Source organism: Numenius arquata, chromosome 16 (assembly GCF_964106895.1).
Source record: "Numenius arquata chromosome 16, bNumArq3.hap1.1, whole genome shotgun sequence".
In the NCBI taxonomy this organism is placed as follows: domain Eukaryota; kingdom Metazoa; phylum Chordata; class Aves; order Charadriiformes; family Scolopacidae; genus Numenius; species Numenius arquata.
The window spans coordinates 10586765-10611643 of NC_133591.1; the positions used below are offsets into that span (position 1 = coordinate 10586765).

At 48.1% G+C, this 24879-nt stretch overlaps 2 protein-coding genes across 4 annotated transcripts; both read left to right on the forward strand.

Moving 5' to 3' along the window:
* The first annotated feature begins 176 nt into the window (after positions 1-176).
* LOC141472457 (glutathione S-transferase theta-1-like) lies at positions 177-7197 on the forward strand. The gene is made up of 5 exons (XM_074159529.1): positions 177-340; positions 3283-3370; positions 4053-4203; positions 4768-4944; positions 6048-7197. The coding sequence occupies exons 1-5, from the start codon at positions 229-231 to the stop codon at positions 6252-6254; spliced, it is 735 nt and encodes a 244-aa protein (XP_074015630.1). The 5' UTR covers positions 177-228; the 3' UTR covers positions 6255-7197.
* Positions 7198-11452: 4255 nt separating this feature from the next.
* Positions 11453-23083, forward strand: LOC141472458 (glutathione S-transferase theta-1). 3 transcript variants are annotated; one of them, XM_074159530.1, is made up of 10 exons: positions 11535-11646; positions 11784-11836; positions 11906-11914; positions 13141-13158; positions 13556-13574; positions 15694-15702; positions 16043-16130; positions 17227-17377; positions 19594-19770; positions 20813-23083. In XM_074159530.1, the coding sequence occupies exons 1-10, from the start codon at positions 11535-11537 to the stop codon at positions 21011-21013; spliced, it is 837 nt and encodes a 278-aa protein (XP_074015631.1). In that variant the 3' UTR covers positions 21014-23083. The 3 variants fall into 3 exon arrangements, with proteins under 3 accessions (XP_074015633.1, XP_074015632.1, XP_074015631.1); XM_074159531.1 differs by lacking the exons at positions 11906-11914; positions 13141-13158; positions 13556-13574; positions 15694-15702 and having other exon boundaries at positions 11476-11646; positions 11784-11840; XM_074159532.1 differs by lacking the exons at positions 11784-11836; positions 11906-11914; positions 13141-13158; positions 13556-13574; positions 15694-15702 and having other exon boundaries at positions 11453-11646.
* Positions 23084-24879: the final 1796 nt, after the last annotated feature.

Genomic DNA, 24879 nt, shown 5'->3' on the forward strand with positions numbered 1-24879 from the left:
CCCGCCTTTTGACACCACTCCGGGGCCGGGGCGCTCCTGCTCTTCGCCAGGGTGTCCGTCGGGCGAAGCCCCGCTGCCGGCCCGGAGCTCTTAACGGGGAAGGCGGAGCGGGGCGGGGCGGGGGCGCTGCTCTCCGCCCCCGGGGACGGGCCCGGTGCCGCTCCTCCCGGGACCGCGGGGCGGACGGGACGGGACGGGACGGGACCGGAGGGGACAGGCGGCGGCAGGATGGGTCTGGAGCTGTACCTGGACCTGCTCTCGCAGCCCTGCCGGGCGCTCTACATCTTCGCCCGGAGCAACAACATCCCCTTCGAGTTCAAGCGGGTGGAGCTGATGAAGGGTGAACGGGGCCGGGGGATGGCGGGGCTTGGGGGGGAGGGGTGTTCCTCCGCGGTCCCCGGGCGAGCCCAGCTGCTCCCCGTTCTGCCGTCCCCAGCCCCGCTGCGACCCCGGGCTCCCCTCGCCGCCCCCGGGCAAACTGCTTGTTACCAGCCGCCCCCTCTTGGGCCGTGCCACGGGTGGGACCGGGTTGCTCAATCGTCCCCATCGGTGCGAGAGGGTGGGGTGGCCCGCCAGCTGCAGAGGGCTCTGATGTCAAGACGAAAACAGGACCTAATTCTCTAAAGAAACTCTAATTTTTAAGTAATAAGTAAGACTTAAGTAAGTCTCGGTGCCCGCGCTCCTCTGCAGCAAATGGGACTCTGCAGAGGTTTGTGATAATCTCTCATATCGGCCCTACTCCAGCAGAAAATGGGTCTCTCTGAAAAAAAGGACCACTTTTCTGAGAAGAAGCGCTCAGGATGTGCTGTGAGGCTATTCCCCATTTAGACGGGAAACAAAAAGAAACAGAGATGGGACATTCACGTATGGGTGAGGGCAGCTGAGGTGTGCGGTTCTTGCTCTCAAATTCAACTTCCTTAGAAAACTTTGCGCTCCAGTAAGCAGCAGCGGTTGCTGCAGAGCAGCTTTTCTCCTCCTTTTAGCAGGGGGTTAACAGCCCCTTGGGAAGGATCCTCATGCCCAGAGCCCGCCGATGTCCCTTCGTGTACAGGTGGCACGACAGCCAGCCACCCCTTTGGGGGTTCATCGGGTCCAGCTGTTTGTGGTCAGGTTATTTTGAGAGGGTTGAGGGCAGGATTGTGAAGGCAGTGGAGTGAGGCAGCGCAGCCACCAGGGATCTGCATGCTGAGAAATGAAGAAGGGAAGGTGGTTCACTTTGTATTAAAGCCAAACAATACTTGGTAGGAGCCTGCCCAAGAGGTTACCGTGTGTTTTCACCAAAGGATGCCCAAAGATCTGTCTCTTCTTTCTCTGTAACTGAAGCTGGTAAAAGCTGCCCTTCAATCTTTTGCAGCGCTCTGCTGGTTTCGAGATTAGGGTAATGTATTGGGCATAAAAACACCTCGGTAAGTAATACTTAAAAGCAATGATAGATGAGAAGGCTCTTGGGGCTGAAATTCGTAAAGGAACAAAAGAGGCTCCAGCCTGTGACTCAGTCGTGTTGTGGTTTAGTCTCTGGGTGTTCCCCTGCACACTGATTGTACCGTACTGCAGCTTTCTTCCGACCTGCCTCAGTATAAAAAAAAATTGCCATTTTTTGTAGCTGGGGGCAGGCTCATCTTGTGTCCTTCCCCTTATTTCCCAATAAATAAACTGTTGTGGTGAGGCATTCGTGCAAAGGAGAGGAGACTGGCAGGCAAGCAGTAAGAGTGTCAATGAGAACAGAACAACTGAAATACAGGTTTCAGGAAACTGAGAGGAAGGAAAGTTAATTAAATCACGGTTTCCCAGTGATCTGTGCCCCAGGGCATCAGCATTTGCTTTTGGTCAATGGATTTAAGATGAGTAATTTGGCTTAGGGGAATGCTAGAGGTGCATCCCATACCTGCAGCGTGTGCTCACCTCCTGTGCCATAGGGAAGCACTCTGGGTACCTGCAGCTGGTTAGCTCAGCATCCAGCTGCTCAGCAGACAGGTATGGCCACACCAGCCCCCGAATGCACACTCACTCGGGAATACGTTCCAAGGACCCATCACTGCATGGTCCGTAAGGACCAGGTGAGGAAACATATACTCAGATCTGAGCTGGTGGCTTAAACGTGTGCCCTCAGAAAGCTCTTGGGCCTCCAGTAAGGTAGGTTTCAAGGCAATGGGTGGAAAGAGTGAGAACAAATAGAAATCACACGACACTCCAGGGACACCAGAGGGCCTGGAATCTGCACACCACATGTAGGAAATCCCAGTGTCTTTTTTAAAGGGAGTGCGGGAGATGGGCTGTGAGCCAAGTGGCAGGGGAATAGTCACAAATCAGGTTTGCCAAGTACTGGGAAAACTTAAGCCATTTCCAGAGCATCTCCTCTGGCACAGAGATTCTCGGATGACTCACACAGCAGGACATGGCACGGGGTTAGACATTAGAGAAACCTGAATACAGAGGTACACACATGTGACTGAAGCCAGGGGCTGGAAAAGGCTGGCGCGAACAAGTCACGTAAAACAAGGTCCTGGGACTGGTTTCAAACATAACGGAGTACACTGAGACCTCAGATGAACAAAAGCATCTTCTCCTGTCATGTTCACTCTGCCTACCTTTCGGGAAGGTGCTGAGAGGTAGCTTAAAAGCAAATTCAATCCATATTTGCTCTGATAAAGGATATGCAAAACCCACATAAAGAGCTGATGGAGAGATCTGTAATGAAGTATCCATGGAATATGGAATCACAAAAATCTGTTTTCATCTGAGGATTAAAAAGAGAGTTGAATATCAATTACATTATCTTCCAGGAAAAAAAAACCCAACCAAACAAAAAAAAAAACAAACCACAAAAAACCACACAACTATAACCAAACAAAAAAAACCCCAAACACCTCACTTTCTCACTGTCACTGTGGTTCATGTTTCTGATACTGAGATCTCTTTCCTCCAAGGAGCTCGTTGTTCATTCTGGGTTTGTACAGGACAGGTACCTCCAGACACAAACTTAGAGTTGATAGAGCCCTGACTTGACAATGGTATGAAAGGACTCTTAACCATTCTGACCTTTGCTGAGAGGTTGTTTTGGTATGCAGGCAATGAGCAAGTAAGCTGATAGGATAGGGCAAACCCCATATTCACCCTGCAGCGCTTTTTGATGACTTAGAAACTTACACAACTTACACAAGACTGTATTTGTGCAATCAAAATGAGGAACTTGAGGCCAGGTGGTCCCCACAGCCTCCTCAGGTGTTTGCAGACCGGTCCTGAGCATCACTGCCAAGTAGAACTTCTCATTTCCCTCCTCAGGCCAGCACAGGACAGAGGAATTCCGGAAGGTGAACATCCTGATGAAGGTGCCCGCGCTAAAGGATGGTTCTTTCACCTTAGCAGAGAGGTAAGGCTCAAATACACTCCAACCCCTGCTGCAGTATTGTTTATCCTAATGCTTAGATTCTGACGATGCACTGTTTGGTCTCTACTGGGACTCCAGCCCAGGTAGCTGTTTGCCTCCCTCTTATCTGTTCCACTTGTACGTAAAATAAACCCATGTCTCAAGAGAACCTTTCTTATATAAGCAACTCAAACAGCATTGATTGTGGAAAAATCTGTGAGCTGCTGCTTAGAGCTAGCTTGCCTGTAGGCCATGTTTCTATGCCAAACTACCTGTCCATGTGTCCTCCTGCTCTCTGCCTTCAGCTGGAGGCTGCAGTTCAGTGCAGTAAATCTGACGTGAGGCACTCTCCGCTGGTTCACCAGGCAATACAAAGCTCGGATTTGCTATAAACTCATTCTGTGGCTCATATCTGCTCAAAAACGTTGATGGAGTAACCATACCAGCAGGCCACATCTGTCTCGCTGGGCTGGTGGATTCAGATAACTGCTGTCCACAACCAGCTGCTCAGGCCAGCACAAACTCACATGCTGTGCATCCCTGGCAGTTGTGTCTCCCGCACTTCTGCCTGACTCAGATCAGCATTGCTGCTGATCCAGCAGTGCAGAATTTGGGGGAAGAAGGAAGGATAAGGTGCTTTAATCTCAGATGCTCAGCTCACCGGTCTGCCTTGCTCTCTGGGCAGCATCGCAATCCTCCTGTACCTGGCCCGGAAATTCAAGACTCCTGACCACTGGTATCCATCTGACCTGCAGAAAAGGGCTAGGGTTGATGAGTACCTGTCATGGCAGCACGTCAACATTCGTGGGAAGGGGAGCAAGTTGTTCTTAACTAAGGTAAGACCATTATATACCAAAACCTAAGTGCTAAGAGCTGTGAGTGCAACAGCCCAGGAAGTACCTCTTGTGTACAGGGTCCTTCTAAGCAAATGTACAAGCCGGGTGACAGACAGGATCAAAACTAGATCTGGAATTGATTTGACTGCTCAGCCAAACCCAACTGAAGTGGCCCAAATACTTCATGCTGCAGCCACAGCTGTGTGCGTGTGCTGAGATCCAGAGAAAATTCGTCTTGGGTGAGCAGCCAGACACAGCTCACTGCCTTCTGCCCAGCTTCATGGAAAGAACCATCCTCTCAGTGGAAAACAAAATGCAGTTGCTTGTAGATGATGCAGCCTTCCCTTGAGAGGAGACTCTCGTGGCTGAAATTTCAGATTTTCTAGGGAGGAGACAAGGACAGGCAGGAATTAATGAGTGACATTAATGTTAATCTGCCAAAGGAGATTAGCAGTACCACTCATTCACGTGTGTGGAGGGATCCTTAGAAGAAGGCAGTGGGAGGGTGTGGACTAAGTTTGGAAGGAAATATGTAAGAAGCAACTTGTTTCTTCTCCCTGCCAGGTGCTGCTGCCTCTCCTCACAGGCCAGCCACTTTCTCCAAAGAAACTAGAAGGTGTTACCGAAGAGCTGAACGTTGTCCTGAAGCAGTTTGAGGAGAAGTTCTTGCAGGACAAGCCCTTCATTGCAGGCAGCGAGGTCTCCCTGGCAGACCTTGTAGCACTGGTGGAGCTCATGCAGGTGAGCATCAACCCCAGCGCTGCTGGATGTGTAAGCTGGTTTGTGGGCAGGCCAGGCCAAGGTGTGACTGCTGCACCAGCAACTCTTCAGCGGCAGATCTTTCTCACTGCAGTTAACTCCTTAGTGGAGTTAAATCTTGTTCCTTTTTGACTTTGACCATAAATTGAGTTTGCTAGTGAACATCCCCTCTACTCTGCACTGGTGAGGCCACAACTGGAATACTGCGTCCAGTTCTGGGCTCCCCAGTTCAAGAGAGACAGGGAACTACTGGAGAGAGTCCAGCGTAGGGCAACAAAGATGATTAAGGGATTGGAGCATCTCCCTTATCAGGAAAGGCTGAGAGAGCTGGGACTCTTTAGCCTGGAGGAGAGAAGGCTGAGGGGAGACCTTATTAATGCTTATAAGTATCTGAAGGGTGGGTTAAGGGAGGATGGAGCCGGACTCTTTCCAGCAGTTCCCAGTGACAGGTCGAGGGGCAACAGGCACAAGCTGGAACACAGGAAGTTCCATTCAAATATGAGGAAGAACTTCTTTATGGTGAGGGTGCCAGAGCACTGGAACAGGCTGCCCAGGGAGGTTGTGGAGTCCCCTTCTCTGGAGATCTTCAAGACCCGCCTGGATGCAGTCCTGAGTGATGTGCTCTGGGCAATCCTGCTTTGGCAGGGGAGTTGGACTAGATGATCTCTAGAAGGTCCCTTCCAACTCCAACAATTCCATGATTCTGTGATCTACTTTGAGACAGTTCTCTCTATAGAAGTATGGACAAAATTCCTCCAAAAAAAAAGATAAATTACAAATTAGGCAGAGAAAGTAGAGATATTTGGAAGAGATGTTTTGGGGTGTATGGACCTCTGTGTTCTGCATTAGGCAGTTCCTGGTTTAGCCATGGCAGTGCTCTTCCGCTGCACGTCCCAGGGGACGGCAGCTGCTGAGGATGACAACACTTGTTTCCTACTAGCTAAGAACCAGAGACGAACTCCACCTAACGTGACAGCTGTCTGCTGCCTTGAGCCAAAAGCACAGCCGTGCTTCAGTCCGGTCCCATCACTGGCAAATGCGGTGTTTGACTCACTCCTGGGTTCTCTTGCTCTCTCTCTCTGCAGCCTGTAGGTGCTGGCTATGACCTCTTTGAGGAGAGGCCCAAGTTAGCAGAGTGGCGCAGGCGGGTGGAAGAAGCGGTGGGGAAGCAGCTCTTCCAGGAAGCCCATGAAGGGATTTTGAACATCCAGAACTTGACCGCTGATAAGATTGCACCCGAACTGCTGGAGCATTTCAAGCACCAGCTCCTAAAGCAAGCCAGCCAGAATTAGGGGGTTATACTTTAATTAAATGGACTTGTTCAGGCTTTTTGTAGTATTTCAGCATTTCTTCTAAAAATCATATGGAGACGCCATTCCACAAAATGCACTTCAAACACAGCCTTTCTGCAATTTATAAGGGAAGAAAACTACATTTTAAACAGACCACAGTGAGGTGCTTTCCCCTCTCGTCCACTACAGGTATGTGAGCTGTAGCCCTATAGGATTTTCTATCTTGCTTCACCACCACTGGATCTGCTTGAGGACAGAGGTGATTCAGTGGGAGCTAGGGCCAGTCGGAACCGCCCCTTCCATCCCTGTTTTGAGTTTTCCAGGTCACAGCACTATAGAGAGGCAAAGGTTTCCTGAGGGTATGGCAGAGCAGAGCTGTCTGAAACATGGAGAAAAATCACGGAAAATGGCTTTCACTTTGCAACAAGCTCAGCTGGAAGATTTTTGCTCTTTAGTAAAGAGACAGGTCAGGACCCAGCCCTTGGTGGGGACCCTGCCAGGGCTCTCTTAGAGCACCTGGCCACTAGAGGCTGCTGCGTCACCTGTGGGAGCAAAGGGACACAGCACCTAGGAGCAGGGGGGCTGTGCCATAGACTCATACCATACTTTACAAAGAACTGCCTGCAGTGCTGAGAAAAGCTTCTTTTGTAGGTGAAGCTGCGGCCAACCACAGGGTCTCCCTCTGCAAACGTATCGGTGCTCTTGTCCTTTCCCCAGAGCAGCTTTGTCAGTTCAATGGAAGCTGTGCAAGCCAGGCTCTCTCCAGTGAGGAGTGCTGCCCTGGCTGGGCCAGCACTGGTAGCAGAGGGAGCTGTGTTGGCCAGCCCCGGGGTGACCGGAGCACAAAGTGTGTGAGCTGAGTAATGCCTCAAATACGGTTAATGTTCCACTACTCTTCTGTCGCATGAGATTTTCCAGTAAACATAATGGTTACACTTGCCACATGTTGTAGCTCTGTTTGGATTTGCAATCAGGATTTAGAAGGAAGCGGCCGCTGATTCATCCTCCACGCCTGTGCAGCTTCCTTCACAACCTCCTGTCTGGGTCCCTTTGTACCCCTTCCTGTCCTCTCCTGTCCCTGTGACCTTCCACTTCCAGGTGTGAGCCATTAGGAGGGTTCCAGTTTGCAGAACTGGCTTTTCCCTCCTTGTTAAGTTCTGGTTGTATCTGGAAGTCCGTTTGTCCCTACTGGCTGGTTACACCATCCACAGAGATTGCTGCATAGTACACTGGGTGTGAGGTATCAGTCATCTTAATGCAAGTCATTACAGTGTTTGGAAAACCAGTCTCGCACATCCTTTCACCTGGAAATACTGGTTTTGGGGATTGAGCCAGCTGACTCTTCTGTATTTATTTCCTGAGTAAACCTGCCCTTTAGTGCAAAGGGGCACCATGAACCACAGCTTGCAACGCACATCCCTCTGGGCTAGACTAAAGCAGCCAAGCAGGCTGGTCCTTTTTACTTTCCATTCTTTCAACCTGCAGGAAACCCTAAATATCAGCAGTGAAAAACCAGATTTGCCCCAAAACTCTTTCAGTTTCACTGCTGGCACAGGTGGAGATATTTGTCTTCTTACCCAATTTTTTATTGGTACGTTTGTTGAGGAGATCCTATTGCACTCCAGCCAGCAGCTTTCTTCTCGCCCTGAGAGTGCTTGCATGGTTGATGCCTGAGCAGCAACCCCTGCAGGCGCTGCTGCTCGGCCGTAGCAGCTTGCCTGCAGTGCTAAGCTTAAAGAAAATGGCCTGTTTATGCTGTACCACCAACCACTTCCTTCCCTCTGTAACCTGCAGCTTACCACAGCCACCAGCTGGGCTTCTGTGCGCCACTGGAATAAAACAGGTCCTTCTTTGCTACCTCACCATAGCTGCCCAACCTCGCTGCATGCTCTCCTGTTACCACGTTTCTACTTTGACAAACTTCCAGATTCCTGACCTCCAACTTCTCCCTTTTTTGTAGAGCGCAAACCTCCTCCTACCAGCACAATAAATTCCTCCCGCAGCTTCTGTTCAAGTAGAAGCAGAGCAGAGAAAATGTCAAAACCAAGAGTGTAATCTGTAGAGCGCTAATCTTGACAGGCCTCAGACTGGGCTGGGTAGCAAAGCCCTGCTTGATACACATCTCCCTGCAGAAATCTCAAGGTAGGGCCGCTGTGCACGCAAAATGCTGTGCTTATTGCCTGAGCCAAAGCAAATAAAGTGTCTTTTTCTTTTTTTTTCTTATTTACGATACTTGCAGCACAACAGCTCCTTGTAAGAGAGTCTTGAGCCAATTTTCTGCTTGTTTGAATAAGGCACAAGTTTCTTAAGCATCACCCATTGTGTGCTCTTGCAAGGATGGCTGCCTTCAAAAACAAGTTAGAACTATGTTCAGAGCTGTGTTCTGGTGCTCCTCTGCTGGCAGCGTCGCAAAGGATAAACACACAGATTGGCTACCATCTCTCTCCAGCACGGTCGTAGCACCAGGAGAAGATTTTAAATTGTTTTCCCCACAGTTTTCTCTGCTCTAAGCCCATCTGAACGGTAGGTTCACTCTCCCAGTGAAGCTGTGGGTGCAATGACTGGTGGCATTTTGGGCCCTTCTACACATGCAGGATAAAGCACCTCCCCAGAGTAACTCCTTGGATGGCAACAGAGTTCTACAACAGACGAATCTGCCTTGCTTGTTTTTTTTTGCTCCAAATCACGGAGATAAGGCATCTAGTCCTTGTACTTTGCTTTTTGCTGTCCCTCCACCTCCCCCATTTTGTTAATTTGTGTCATTTGATCTTGGCTGGCTCCAGCTCCGAGATTCAAAGCCCCAGGAGCTACCTGGCAAAACCCAACAGGTTGTGCAAGAGTTTTGCTCGCTTCAGTGCAAGGTCTGTTCAGTATCCACTCCCCTTCACCCAAATATGGAGAGAGGTTACACCTCCAGTGACAGTTTCATGTGCTATTCTAATTCAATTTCCTCAATTTTTGCCAGGGGCTATTTGGAAATAGGTGAGAGCCTGTGATTTCTAGAGTAAAATGAAGCTGGGATACACAAAATGGGAGGAATGTTTAAAAAACAGACACACATTCTGAGACCTTTTCTAAACGATTTCTGCAAAACTTACTGCATTTTTTTCTGTTTCCAAAAAGCTCATAGACAAAAGTATGGAAGAAAAACAGCCTTTGAGGTGATGGACCCAAATGAAAATACAGTGCTAGAAGCCCTAGCCTAGACCCAGGAATAATATAGTCAAATGCCATCTAACACGGCCAGATAGAAATACCGCTTTCAAACTCTTTGGTTGTGTGGGCTGTGCAGTGCAGGCAGCAAATTGGAGAAAACCTTAAGGAAGGAATGTTTCCAGGAGGCACATGAAAAGATCTTTCAAGTCCAGATAGGACTAATGGATCAATTGAACCATAAATAAAGGAGCAAAGCAAACCCACACTGCTAATCTTGCTACCCACTGCTGAGATCAATGAACAATTCTCCGTGTTACCTCAGAGTAGGGACATGCAACCATTTTGAAGTACAAAGAGTTCTCAGGCCATTACCTGTGCAGAGCCACATTCACGCTCCTTTCCCCCACTCCCTTAGCACTTAAGATTCCTTTGCACTAAAGTAGTTTGACGTGACCTCAAGCACCTGCCACAATACTCTACGAACCTTCATCTCCAGCGTGTTGGTGCTGCGTGCAGGCACTCTAGAGGGTAACCTGTACTGCAGGGGAGCTGAAGTCTGTGTGTACGCAGCCCCTCTCCCTATTCTGGCCCAAGAAACTGAAAAAAATCTTATTGTGCAGTTCTAAATCTGAAAAATCACTCTGAAAATAGGTGCGTGGTGCAGCGAACTCAATACTTCATGTTGAGATGCAGCTTGTTCACCAGATGCTGGCAGACTGACCAGTCTAACAATAATCCCCATTCCTAACAAGTTCTCAGAGCTGAAGTCTTGGCAAAGTGGTATAAAATGAAGCACCTGAAAGTGTTCCAGTTCGTAATTTATCCAGTCAATGAGCTGCCGGCTCAGCATCCAAACCTTTTCACCACCCTTTGTCACGATCCTTTCACAAGTAAAAGAGCAACTGATCCTCCAGTTCCCTCTCCCTGAGGTTCCTGTGGCTCTTTCCAAGGATTTGTTTGTGACATAAAGGCTCTCTGGCACAGCACTGATAAAAAGGTGTCAGCTGAGCCGAGGTGGGTTTGACTGGGGGTGACTTTGCTCTGAGTGGTTCAGCCGCTTTATCTTCCAGAGTCCCAGAAGTCCCTGTGCTCAGCCATGTCACCTTCCCTGAATCACACAGCTGTGAAACGCTGTGGGCTCCGTGCAAGGGCTTGTATTCACTCTGAGCTCCTTTAGTTCTCCTCCGCTTGCGTAGAAATCTGAAATGACAAATACCAGGGAGAAAGGAAAGTCATTTGACTGTGAGTATGCAGAGGTAATGCCTGCAGAGAAGTCCTCCACGCTTCACTGGCACTCAGGGTGCCACCTCACAGCGCTGGGCAGACTACAGTGACCAAACAATCACCTTCTGCACTGAAAACCATACTGAGATCCAGCGCTGCGAGATTAACGCTGGTTTAGAGATGTCCCACAAGGGCGTGACACATCCTTGCAGGGACGTGTTACAAAAACCAGCCTTTACCTTGTGAGAGCCGCGGCGGGATGCTGCGGGAGAGCGGGCTCCTGTGTCGGCCACGGCTGTGGATGGGAACGACAGCCCCTGCTCCCTCAGCGCTCAGTACCAGCCTCTCTTTTGACGCTGGTACTTTACCGTTATTTGTTAATTACCATTACTCGCACTTTACCACCTTCTCCTGAAGCAGGCCTACAGGCACAGTGCCAGCCCCAGCATGGCCAGGGCTGCCAACCCTCGTGGGATGGGGAACCCTGACGCACACACCCCCCCCGGCTCCTGCCGTGCCCCGCAGCCCCTGCCGCTGCGGGGAAGGCTCTGCCGGGCTCCTCCAGCATTTTCCCGTCCGGGCCCCGCAGGAGACTTTAGCTCTGAAACCCCCCCGGAGGCGCGGACCCCGCTACCCCCACGGCCCCCGCCTGCACCAGGGGAGGCCGGAGCCCCGCGCAGCCGCCGCCCCGCCGCCGCCTCCCCTCAGGGCCGCCACCTCCCCTCAGGGCCGCCGCCGCCCGCCGCGGGCACGTCCCCCGCCCGCCGCAGCCCGGGGGAGGGCACCTCCCGCCCGCTCACGGCTCGGCCCCCGCCTGCCCGTGCGGGGCGGCTCCGGGCGGCCGGCGGACAGAGCCGCGGCAGCCTCCCCGCGGGCCGGGTCGGGCCGGGCGGCGGCAGGATGGGTCTGGAGCTGTACCTGGACCTGCTCTCGCAGCCCTGCCGCTCCATCTACATCTTCGCCCGGAGCAACAACATCCCCTTCGAGTTCAAGCACGTGGAGCTCTTCAAAGGTGGGACGGGCACGACCGCCCGCCCGCCGGCCCCGAGCTGCCCCGGAGGCGGTGGTGGGCGGCGGGCGGCCGGGCCGGGGCGGGCCGCAGCCCGCCGGGGGCCGTGGGCTCAGCGCCCTTCTCTTGGCTCTTGGCAGACTCGGTGCTGGGGAAGAAGCCGGCGGCGGGGAGCGGCGCGGAGCAGCCCCGCGCAGGTGAGGGGCGGTGAGGGGAGGGTCCCCCCGCAGCGGGCACCCGGGGCGGCCGGCCGTCCTGTCAGGCCGGGCCCGTTCCCGTAGCTGGCGGCGACTCCACGGGCGGAGAGGACGCAGGCCCCCGGGCCTGTAAGGCGATCCCCGGGAGGGGGCTGAGGGGGCCGGGGCCGGGCTGAGCCCCCGGGCGCTGACAGGGTCCCTCGGGGCAAGGGGTCCCGTCGCTCCGGCCCCGCATGGTGCAGCCCGGGGGGCGGTGTGTGCGTGTTGCTGTCATGGCCCCCAGAGGAACCCCTTGACCTCCTCAGTGGAGGAGCAGGAGGCCGGCCGTCGCCCCTCCAGCTCGGCTCTCTGGACAGCATCCCACCGCTGCTGCTTCTCTGGGAACGGAGGAGCTATTGTGCCCGTGGGGACCGTTCCCATCGCCAGCTTCAATTCGGTCTGACCCAGATCGGTGGAGATGTCCGATCAGTGGAGGGTCCTCTCCCTGCTGAGGCGACGTCAGCCCATGTTTGGGGACGTTCAGTCTCAGCTGAAGGAGGAAACCCTTGAATCTGGCAACCAGAAAAATGCTGGAGCTAGTGGAAGTGGGAGATCACACATTTATGAGAGGGATGCAGAGGTGCAGAGCTTGGAGGAGGATTTTCTAGGGTCGCACCCAGGTGTCCTCTCAAGACAGGGTCCCATCCTGCCCTGGGAGGGTGAAACAGGTCAATCCTGCTCAGACTTGCACTCCAGAGCCGAATCCCAGCCCCTGGAAGCTCTGCTTGGCCCATTGTGAGGGAAGGACTAGCTCCTCGGATAACCTGAGCATTTGAAATACATGCTCTGCTGAGGGGCCTGAATACAATGGTTTGCCCACGCAGCTCTTATCCCCAGGGCAGTCTCATGGCTGTGCTGCATCTATTTTTGTGGATCCCCAAGGAATGTTCCTCCAGCCATTTCTAGTAACTTAGTCACAGTGACAGCCGAGGAGTGCTCTGGGGACGGTGTACTTAGCAGAAGCACTCAGCTGTTCAGTCTTGTCCAACTGTGTAAGATGACTATTGCCCATTTACATACTGCATTTTCCTAGTAAATTGTTACTTTTTTGCCTAAGGCAAAGCATAGTACTTGGAAATCCTTGGCTGTGGAGATGATTAGGCAGGGACATGATTGTCAAATAGACTGATTTTTTTTTTCCTTTCTACTTCAGTAAAATCTTGTCCACTGCTCTTTTTATCCACCAGTAAATCTCCTTCCCTGCACTATGATTTATGCTTAAGAATTCCTCCTGTGTGCAGCCTGCCCTGCTTTTTGACAGTGTATACACTGCTATAAAGTTATTCCTCAAAGTTATTCCTCAAAGCCCAGAAATACGCACAGTGTGTGTGTGTGTATATATATCCTTGGAGGACATCAAGAACTAATTACACCAGATGCAACTTATGTTAAACAGCACTGTAAGTCAAGTCAACGTCACAGGAATGATAAAGATGGGCCACCTAAACAAAAAGGCTAGCTCTGCTTGCTGGAAGAGAGGCACAAGCTTAAAGTCTGCTAAATGGCAAATACAAATATTGGTCTCTATTTTAATACAATAAGCAGTCAGTCCTAATGAAGAAACATTGAGTGAGTGTTCACACCAAGGCTTTTACCAGTTTGAAGGTCAGTGGCATTCTTGGCACAGGTCTTTTATGTCTATACACAAAAACCCTGTACAAGCCAAAGCAAATAAGGTGCCATCTCTGGGCTGCGGTGCAGACTGTGTAACAGACACTGACCTACTCTCCAACCTCTTGTAATGACAAGTTTGTCCCTTCAGGGGACTAATATGTTCAGTATTCCTGCTAGGACTGCTGCACAATGAAAGCAGGCTGAAATCTGATTCAGGCTGCCCTCACTCACTGCTTACTTCTCATATCGTTGTTTCTCAACTTGGCTACCTTGGATAATAAACAGAGACAGCAGAACAACCAGACAGCTAGGTCCGAGAATTGACGGCTTATTAGTTGTAAACGTTACTGACTTGCAACTTTCTGCTGCATTTTTCCAAAGACCACCTGAACTCTACAGATCTCACCAGAGCTGGGTGTGTGATGACCACTGGCCTTCGGAGCCATTTTAAAAGCACAGGACCAAGCACCTTCCCAGAGCAACTCCTTGCATGACAGTAGATTTACACAAATTTGCCTTACTGTTTTTATGATATAAATCATGGGCATAAGGCACCTTGTCCTTGTACTTTGCATGCTGGCTTGATTTTTGAGATTTTTTTTTTTTTTTTTAATATTCAAGTTTCTCACTTATTAGGCTTAACTTGCACTTTCTGTCTGGCTCTTATTCTTAAGAAGCCCTTTCTTCCTACCTCTCCTGACAGTGCTGCCTGGTTCTGCTGGGCACATGAAACCTCTTACCCAGCTAAGCTGGAGGCCACTGTCACTGCAGGTAGCCAGAGACATTTCCCTGTGAGATGGGACATGTGGGTTTGAATCCCCTCAGACAGCAGATGGATGTGAACCTTAGTCCCTGCTGAAGCTACTTACACCAGAATTTTAAAAAACACATCTCAAAGAAGAAAGGCAGAAGCTAGTCAGCAGAAAGGAGAACAGGGTGGTAACGTTTGCGCTGATTGATTTGTCTCACTATGTGAAATCAATATTGGGAAAGTAGTCTGTAATGTGTAATGCACCAACCTTCCTTTCTCCCACCCCTTCCCAAAGCCAACTGCAAATAAATTTGATGGTCCAAAGGCTGGTTTTATTTCTTGGAGATTATTTCCTGCTGCATGTTTGTCCAGTAAAGCAGACACTGCCACTGCCTCCTGAATGGGGGCAAGTAGCTCTTGGGGATGTGGATCAGGCTCTGTTAGTTAATGGCCCTTTTTTTTTTTTTTTAACAAAGGGATTTTTGTACAAGACCTCCTGCTGGTCATGCTGATTTGATCAGAATTTGCACCCTAAATGTCATGTCTCCTTCTAGACAGCACTTAAAACAAGCAAAGCAAACAAACTCCTCACACCTTTTCTTATGTAGGTGTTCCTGGACTTTTATACAATTCCCTGGCATTTAACTGCTGACTGGCAAGTCCAGTGCCTGCAGTGGGAAACTGAAAACCTGGTTAGATAGTCAGCTGTTAATGCCTCCAGACTCCAAGGGACTGTGGAGTTTAAACTCTTATGGGATAGTGTCTTCCTCCTGCATTTTCCTGATGGAGGTAGGTTCACATGCAGTGCCAGGAGTAACAGAGCTAGGAGTAATGCAGGATAGAGCTTCCCTCTGTGTTTGAGCTTCCCTCCCTCTAGCAGATATCCACTGTGCCAGAACGAATGATTTTGTGATCCTGCAGTTGTATTGCTGGCATTCATATTTTTCCCATCCCAGCAAAAACTCTGGAAACATCCTCAGCTGCGTGTCTGCCGAGGGATCAGCTCTGTTGACAGCATTTGCTTTCTTTGTAAGCGCTCAATTCCCTCTGCTCTTCAGAGACAAATAAACAGGAAAACGACTTTTCTCCATGTGCCTAAAAGCCAGCCGAGTTCTCTTTGATTCATTAGCCACTGCAGTGATCTCTGCGGGCACAAGGCTTTTCAGTTGCTTTCCATCATAACTCTATCCTAGCCAGAGACAGCCACGTTTAAAAACTGCAGGAAAATCAGTTTGTTTTGGTGTTGCCTGTGGGAACAGAAGCAGGAATAGCAGCAACCATGTGCCCTCCTTAGGGTGCTCTGCGTGCAAACTCAGCCTTTCCACCCCTCCTTCCTTGGTAAATATTAAGTACTTTTTAGCTGCTCAGTTGTCTTCAATCCTAACTTCTGTCTTCCCCCCGCCTCCCAGTCTCTAAAACCGTAGGACACACTGTTCTCACGTCAGTTAGCTGTTCCTGGTTACCTGCAATAGTGTTTTCAATACGGGCACCTTCAGCATGGTATCTGAGTACCTCCTAAAGCGTGATTTTTCAGTAAGTTATGTACCTGAATCAAGGAACAAAATTCCTGTATAGAAATGTGAATTGCGCCATGCCACGTGCCAGGCCTGAGCCGACTGCCCTCTGCAGATAGCTTTTATGCTGACTCTTGAATTTCATTACTTTTTAGTTGTGAAATATGACCACGTAGGGAAAACCTAACACAGTTCACTGATTGCCCAGTTGGCTACAGGTATTTCATTTATCCGTTACTGGCAGATACAGTTCTAACCTCTGACTTGTCTGTTCGTGTTCTCAGGGCCATCAAATAGTGAAGGGGCTGGCAAAGTCAGCCTCTTGAAGAAAGTACCAGCACTAAAGGATGGAGACTTCACTCTAGCAGAATGGTAAGAACTCAGTCCTTAGACTTCCTTGGGTACCAGTAATCTGCACAGCATTTGGGAGATGTCATTCCTGCTGAACGATTAAGGATCACAGAATTTATGAACATATTTTTAATAGTATAACCTCATTTGTTCTGTTCCCATTTTCTGTTTGAATTATCTTTCAGAATGTAAACAAATGAGCTGACTTAACTTCTTGATCTTACCCTGAATGCACTTAGCTCAAAATGGGATTATAAACGTTTCTGGGAAATGTTTAAAGCTTATAAAAATCCCTTTTACCCTAGGAAAAAATTTTGTTTATCTGAATTAGTCGTAAAGGTGAAGTGAACACCTACAGAGGTAAAATTTAGGTTTTACACTGTAAGATTAATATGGAGACTGGTTAATGGTGTCATTATACTGAAATAATTGAACTATAGTAGTATCAGCATAGTAGGAGGGTCTGCATTTTCTTCTGTTTTGTCAGCACAGGATTTTCTGTGGCATTTCTTTTTGTAGTAACAGCCTACATATTATTGCAGATGACTAAGATATTTTTCCATTTGACTTCTCCTGCCAATTAGTGAAAGTATAAGCTTCTAGACAAACACGAAAAGATTCTGTGGGTTCTCCTTGCTGGGACTTCCACTGACTTCAATGGAAGCTGCAAGCTAGGGACAGATCTGATGAAAAGGCAACATAACCCACTAGAGAGTTTCATTTAGTACACAAGCGCAGAAACATGCACTAGTCTCAGAGAGATGGGTCAGAACGTTTGAGGAACAAGTGGGGTTAACATTGCTGGTAGGTGATTATGGAGGTTTATCGTGGGTTTACCCCAGTACTGTCCAGCAGTACTCTGCATCGTAGAACAGTGCTGTGATTTTCCAGCAGCTTGAAGTTTTCATAGGAAGTGAAGTGATTAAGTGTCATCTCTGATGTCACCATGAATTAGGTGCCTATATATGGTGCCTAGACTCCACTGGAAATCCTGATCTGAATGTTTTTTAGTGGAAGCAGCAAGTTCAGAAGGGGCAGGAGAGGGAGTTTAGGCAAAAGCATTCTGCATCATAGGTCTCCCTGACCCCTTTCTTGTCTCTTGTTAATGTCTGAGCAGCACTGCCATTCTGCTGTATCTGAGTCGAAAGTACAACACTCCTGACCACTGGTACCCATCAGACATACAAAAACGGGCCCAGGTAGATGAATACCTCTCATGGCATCACGCTAACATCCGGGCTAATGCTCCTAAGACCATGTGGATCAAGGTAAGGAGACCGAATATTAAGATGCAAGTAAAGTGATGTTTTCCTGGCAGAATATTGAGCATTTGAGAAGCCCCAACTCGGAGAGAGTTTGTCACACTGAAATAACAAACCTAGGCTTTCCCTAGCTGAGAGGAGCTGTCAGAGAGGGAGGTGTTCCTAATTGCTCAACATCAGGATCTGGCAAAAGCAGCTTTGGACATTTTGGTTTTTTTCCTTAAAGTAGGTCTGGTACAGAAGGTCTCAAAGCCCAGCAGACTTCCATTGCCAGGATTTGGGAACGAAAATATAATAGATTGGGTATGATGGAAATTGCTTCCAAGTGCCTCCCCCTCACTGCACAGCTGTGCAGAGTGTCCACATAGGCAAAAGTTTTGCTTCTTTGGCAAGCGTGTTTTGTTGCTGGAAGCAGAAAGGCTTGCATTCATCATACAGCAAGTCTCTGCAGCCCCATCAGGTTGGAAATCCAGAAGGAGGATTCTGCTTCCAGCACACTTCAGTACTTCTCTGAAATGGGCTTGGGGATAGATAGAAAGAATGGCAGAATTTCTTTTTCAGTGTGGTCAGATCAATTTACATTTAGCAAAATTAACAGAATCACCCTTGGGCAGAAAATCATTTAGTATCAGATGATTTTGCTGGACACTTATTTCTAGCCAACTCATCAGACAGTTAATGCAACTGTCCTTAGAGAGGCCCCACTGGAAATATAACCCTGCAAGTACAGCTGTGGTATGGAATTTCAGATTAAAACAGGGTTGCCAGTAAACAGGTAAGAACTTCACTCTTCCTGTGTATAGTTTGCCCTTGTTTGTTCCTAACAAAGCATATCAGGACTCATTTAGCTTTTTGATTTATTGACGTTGGAATTTTTGGCTAGAGAGCACAGAGAAGCAATTCAATTATGAGTCAGATTCATACAAGAAGCAGTTTCTTCCAGTCTCTGCAGGCTGTTATTGCAGTGCTCCAAAGGAAAGAAATCCAACTCATTGCTGCTGATGATTAGATAACCCAGATACAGAAAAGGTCCTCAGAATAGTTGAAAATAGGGAAATGTATAAAGCCACCATGTAGCAGGAGGCATATTAGCTAGACATGGGAGAAGATAGACTGCCCCGAGATACAGAAAAGGAAGAAGATGCTGTTTCAAGTGATTATACCCGGAGATCCCATCATGCATCATTGGAACCACTTAGGAAGAGAACTGGCCACAAATTGTATGATTAAATAGATTCCACATGTATTTGGCAGAAAACCTGGCTTGGATTAAGCAATCTCAACTTGAATAGATGAATATACTAGCAGTAAGTAGAAATAACATCCACTCCCACTGATGGAAATTTATCTTTAATTTTGCTTCTCTAAGTAAACTCTATTTCTTTAGCTGTGGTAGGTGAAGACAGCATAGTCGTGAAATACTGCGGGCTCCAACAGTGTGTAGACCTCTGTGACTGGTGACAAATCTTGCAGAAGGGCAACTACCCCCTCTGCCAGCAAGCCCATGGAGACAAGGACCACACTTACATGATCGCTCTGGAAAAATTTTTAGTGGTTTAAAGAATGATGCTTGGGAGGCCACAGAAAGGCTGGTGCTCACCCACTCCCAGCCTTGCCAGCTGCCGTCACGCAAAGGAAGCCATTTCCTGCCTCTCCAGCCAGTATTGATGCATTCCAGTCCCTCCTACGCTCCCTGCCACAGCCACCACTATGCCCCTCACCCTGCAGGACAGGCAGCTGCCTGCCTGTCTCCAGCACCCAGTTACACAACCGGGTGGATAGCAGGGGTGGCTGGTGGGCAGGCAGCCTGCTGACCCATCTGGGCAGGCTGTTGAAACCGAGGACATAGCTGGGGTGACTGGGGCAGAGATTTGTCTTCCCTGGAGCCGTTGCCTGTTTTTCTTTTGTAACCCATCAAGATGGATTGGGAGGGCACAACTGCCAGGCACAAAATGAGATGAATCCTTGATTTCGTTCTGCACGTTGCTGCCCATTAGCTGGAGGTTACTGTCATGGTAGATCAGCCACTCGGGACTGCCTGGGTGCTCTCTGTCCATGAGCTACGTGGAACTGCAGCGGTCCATGAAGCTCTAGAATGATCCCCTCCTGTGGGTTTGCTGCAGGATCACTGACAGTCATGAGTAGATCATGGGGTGTAACTTGAATAACTACCATCCGGTGGAAGATGGCCAACTGTACTCTCAAGTCCTTTCTCTCCTCAGGTGCTGATTCCCCTCTTCACAGGGCAGCCACTGCCATCTGAGAAGCTCCAGGAGGTTATGGAGGGGCTGTCCACTTCCCTGAAGCAATTTGAGGAGAGGTTTCTGCAGGACAAGGCTTTTATCATTGGGAGCGAGATCTCTCTGGCGGATCTTGTGGCCATTGTGGAGCTGATGCAAGTGAGTGCTGGAGTGTGGTGAGGAAGTCTTGGCTCAAGGGAAAAGAGATGCTGCTGGGCAGGGAGGGGTGCAGCATGTGGTAACACTTCACTAGAAAGAGGAGCGAGGGCATATCTCAACAGAACTGGCCTAATACAATGAGGAGAATATGGGAGTGGGTTCAGAAAACCAGTTACAAAAAAAAAAAAAAAAAAAAAAAGCTGGCTGCAACAGATCTCTTTTGTTTCTCTTCTCCCAACAATATTTCTTAATCCTTTATCATGACTTCATTTTCGATCTCCAGAGAAGGAAGTAATATATAAAAGTGAGGAGCAATGGCGGACAGGTCTGATGAAATAAGAAAACGATATAGGAGTATTTTTATCATACAAGAATATTCTTCTTCGGATGGTGCTTGCCCATGCAATGTCTAGAAGATGCAAGTCTGAATCTCAGACAGGCAATCAAATTAAATCTGTTACAAACTGGTTGTTCTCTGCCAGACAGTTAGGGCCTGGATCCTGCAGCCCAGAAGTGGTTCTTTCTCCCAGTTCTATATCCCAGAGACTGAAAACCAGCAGTTCAGTTTCTCTACAGAATGGTGTTCCAGAGAGTGGCACAGGCAGAAAGGAGAAGGGGGTTAGATTATGTCAACTAAGACATCAGTTCAATTAAACGCTTAGTGTTTTGTGCTGCGGTTTTGCTATATAATACAGCACCCTGGACTGCAGACCGTGCAGTTGTCCCTGGAACTGTCAGCCCACCACGTCTTCAATGCTGTAGCTGAAAATCACTCACAAGAAGTGGTATCTCTGCTGCTCATAACAGCTGTTCTGGCACTCAGGAATTGACTTGCAAATGCCCTTTAAAATACAGGCCCGCTTCTGTGTCCCCCAGACAGATGCACCCGACCAGAGATTTCCCTCCTTCCTAGTGCTCCTCTGTGAGCTCACCTTCATTTTTTTCCTCTACCTGTACCTGCAGGTACACTTTTGGTGCCTATTGTCTGGGTGAAGAAGTGACTGCCCAGTGCCTCACTGTTGCTCTTTCCCCCTTTCTGCAGCCTGTTGGAGTTGGTTGTGACATCTTTGAAGACAGACCGAGGCTGAAGGAGTGGCGCAGGCGGGTAGAGGATGCTGTGGGAAAAGAGCTTTTCTTCCAAGCCCATGAGATGATCCTCAATATCAAAGAACTGAGCAACATTCAAATTGATCCGCAGCTGAAAGAGCATCTGGCACCTGTGTTGATGAAGATGTTGAAATGAATTAACCTATCTTACCATTTTTCCTGCCCTTTTTTTTTTTTAACAACTTCTCTGACGTCCAGTTCTACGTTTAACTGGAAAGAGCACTGTAATTCTAACATGGAAATTGCAGAGTGGTTCCCCCAACCCCTCACCAGGCCTTTCCTGTATCTTTGGGGGTGGAAGCTGGGGAAGGTTTAAGACCTGAAACACTGAATTTATACAAAAGGCTGAGGCCCTGCAGGGTCACTTAACATGTGCATCTGGGTTTTATTTCAGTGTCAGTCTTCTCAGAAATGGTAGAGACACGAATGGTATTTCCTGACAGAAATTGAGCCAGTCTGCAAACTGGGAATATTAGAGAACTATAGGATGAGCGTTGTTTTCATGTGTTTTTAACATTTGCAGCTCCTTCTCAAGTGGGAAGCACTGCAAAGCGTGCCTGATCCTCACCTTCCCAGCACGTGGCTGCACAGACAAATAAAGCACAAAACTACAGGCAGTCATAAAAGTGAAAAAAGACATTGATTTTTTTTTAAGTTTCTTAGCGCTTGGCTGTCCATGTACATTCCACACTTCTATGTGCCTTTAGGTTCCGGTGAGAAGTTTCCTCATATTAACCTACAACTGTGAATCTTCATAATTCTTCAGTTTAATCACTACTCTTCATTTCTGCAAGCCTGGATTTCGTTGGTGCTCGGTCTGCCAGTACACATGGCAGGGGCTGTTCTTGGAGATTGGTGCAGTAAAGACCAAGCAACTTCAGAAAGCTGAGGGCGGCCACAGCCTTCGAATAACTGACTACCTAATGTACTCTGGCAATATTATATAGGGAATACACTGAAAGAATGCATTCACAGTGATTTCTTGAAATACGACAGTAATCAAGTTGATTTTTCTGCAACAATACTGTAATAGCAATCCACATTTCTCCTAGAAAATGCAGAGGGGGAATAAATCTAGACATGTTCTTCTGAGACTGTTTTGGATGGAAGTTCACCAAGTAAGTCACCCTGTGCAGCTGAAGTAATAAGAGAGATTTTGTGGCATTGAGCAACATGTGCATCACAATAAAAGGGCAGAAAGTTGTTTTGGAGCTTTTGGGCTCTTTTTCTTGGCTGTCTTTATTTCTGGTTAGCTGTAGCTCAAATACAAACCCCTTTTGTACTGCAGCACAATTTATGAGGTAAAACAGAGAATCTAACCATTTCTAATTTCTTCAGTTGAAAATAGCCAATTGTAAAGGATGCAGAAACTGGTGGAATATATATCTCTGCATGTTTCCATTCATAAGTACTTGTTTCCCTTGAACCTTACCCAGAAATCCTCGCCCAACAACGCTTCCTGTTAAGGAATAAGACAAAATGAGTAAACAATTCAGGAATGGCGTCTCTTGCTGATCAAATCGCTTCTTTTCTTTCCAGTACTACCATAACCTGATGCATTCTGGTGATAATTTTCACTAAGGTTTCAGTTCTAGATACTACTGATTTAGTCCAGAGCCTAGGGAGATCTTTGAATTCCCCGTCTGCAAAGAGATTTCTATCGTATACTTCAGCTTGTATTAGCAGGAAATTCTGTTTTGTGATTATGTTCTCTATAAAGACCAGAGACCTGACTGAAGGCCCTCGCTTTTGATGAACCAGAAATATTAGAAACAGGCACCTGTTTATTCCCACCCCTCTTTTCTTCCCAAACGGTAGCTGAATAATACGGTTTTACTGATGTTTTATTCAGAAAATATTGTTCACAACTGAGTTAAATTTTAAATGGGAAGTGGTTGATTTTTCGGATAATTTTGAGAGTGGAATTGCTAAGTGGATGATGACACGTGCAAATGTCTGCAGGAGGGGAAAAAACTACCATGATTTTCTAAAGCTTGAGCCTGTTTGAGAGCACTTGCTGCTGTGCTGCCCTCTCTTGGTTGTATGTTCATCCCCCTACAAGCATTTTAATTGCCCGCTCCAAGACAGGAACAATAAAACAAATGTCTTTAGTTTAAAAACTCTGGGAGGCTGTGAACAATCTGCCATTCACATGGTGAACCATCGAGAGCGAAGGACAATGTGTATCATTAAAGATGTTTGTGACAGCCCCATGTCCGGTTGTAATTGTGGACATCTGATAGTTGGGTCTTCTCTTTTCCTTTTGGAGGCTTTCTGATATGCTGGTTTCTTGTCACATGGGGTTTTTTTCCCTTGGAATTAGAAGAGATCCTTAGTATTTGAAGGAATGAGAGAGGAATAGAAAAATGGATCCTAAATGGCATTTTACCTGGAGGCAAGATTCCCAGCAATCGGGCAGTGGTGGGCTTGCACCCGAGGTTTGCAAGGTGGCTGAATACCTCCGCTGCCTTTGTTTCAGAGACAAACTCATGATCATTCCTTCTGTTTACAAGATTATGTCTTTCTGTAAATTCACCCTGGAATCTAGCAGTTTTCCAGGGTTACTTCTTCTGCTTTCCTGGATTTGAAGGGACTGTCTGTATTAGCGCTTACCACCACAAGCAGCCACCCCACTGTGCCCTGTCCCCTCTCTGGTTGGGTCTCTCCTTAGTCTCTCTCCTAGAAATCTGCTTCCAGCCCTATTCCTGGCAGGGTTGTACACACTGCTCCTCCTGCCAATATTGTCTGCATTAGCAGCAGTGAAGGCCAAGCAATTACCCCAGCAAAAAATTGAGCAATTCCATCAGTTTTCATTAGGATTGTCTAGAACTGTAGAAAACCAAAAAGTCACACTACACAGGGCCGATTATCACAACAGTGCTCTGCCTTAAACAAGATGACCTTTTAATCTAGCTGGCTCATAACCTTATGCTGTAAACGAACAGGTAACGCTCGCTGGACAGTAGCTCAGCTTCTGAGAAACCCCTGATCTCTAGATGAGACACCTCTGAGCTGTAGATGAGACTGTCCCCGTGAGCCAGCCTGCCGGGGTCACTCCTATCAACTTCGGAGCTCAAAGTCCTGATTGCGGAAGTTAGTTTGGTAATTACATATACTGGATAAAACAGTAAACCTCTTGGGCTTGCCTCTTAATTTTTTGTGGTGCTGGTTGTTCTGAGAGATCACTGTTCTGCCATTCTTCGCCCTCCCTGCACAGACAGGCGTGGAGGTGTCTGTTGTGGTGACCAAAAACGTCTTCCCACCAGCAGTAAGGACTCATTTTACCCTTCTTTTAGTGAGAGGTGATTTTTTTGCTCTCACAGTCTCTAATGCATATCCCAGTGGTACCGCAAAGCGGCAGATAAAACTCTCTTAAGACTCAATTTAAAGTTTTAGAAAGCAGGCATTCTTTATTGCGGCACCGGGTACACAGGGGATAGCTCCTCCTGTTGTGCACACCGAATGCTACTGTCAAACCAAATTTACACACAGCAGGTATACATATTCTATGTAATTCCAAGAAAACATTAGCATATTCATTACATTTCCAAGAATTCATTTACATATTATAATAAGCTTTGGGGCATGCATAGTTGCGCCTTCTGGTGGTCCTCATTTTGAATGAGGGTCGTTTCTTCCTCAATCTTCATCTTCTTCATCTGTCCTTTGGCTCACTTTTCATGTTGGCAAAACATTCTAACTGCTTAATTGATCATTAAAACTAATGATCTTCCTGCTACCACCTGTTTGTCAGACAATGTCCGTATTTATTGACATCCCTGTCTTAGGCCACCATGTTCTCAAGGCCACATACATCTTTTCTTATCTTACTAAGTCCTTGAAAGGATTTGGGATGCTTACCAAAATAGCTACATTTCTTCTCTAAAAAGAGCATTCTCTACAGTTTAACCATTTATGGATTACATAAAGTCTGCTTCAGGTATCACCAGCGATGCACGTGGTTAACAGCAAGAGGCCCGAAAGCCAGCGGATGCGACCGGG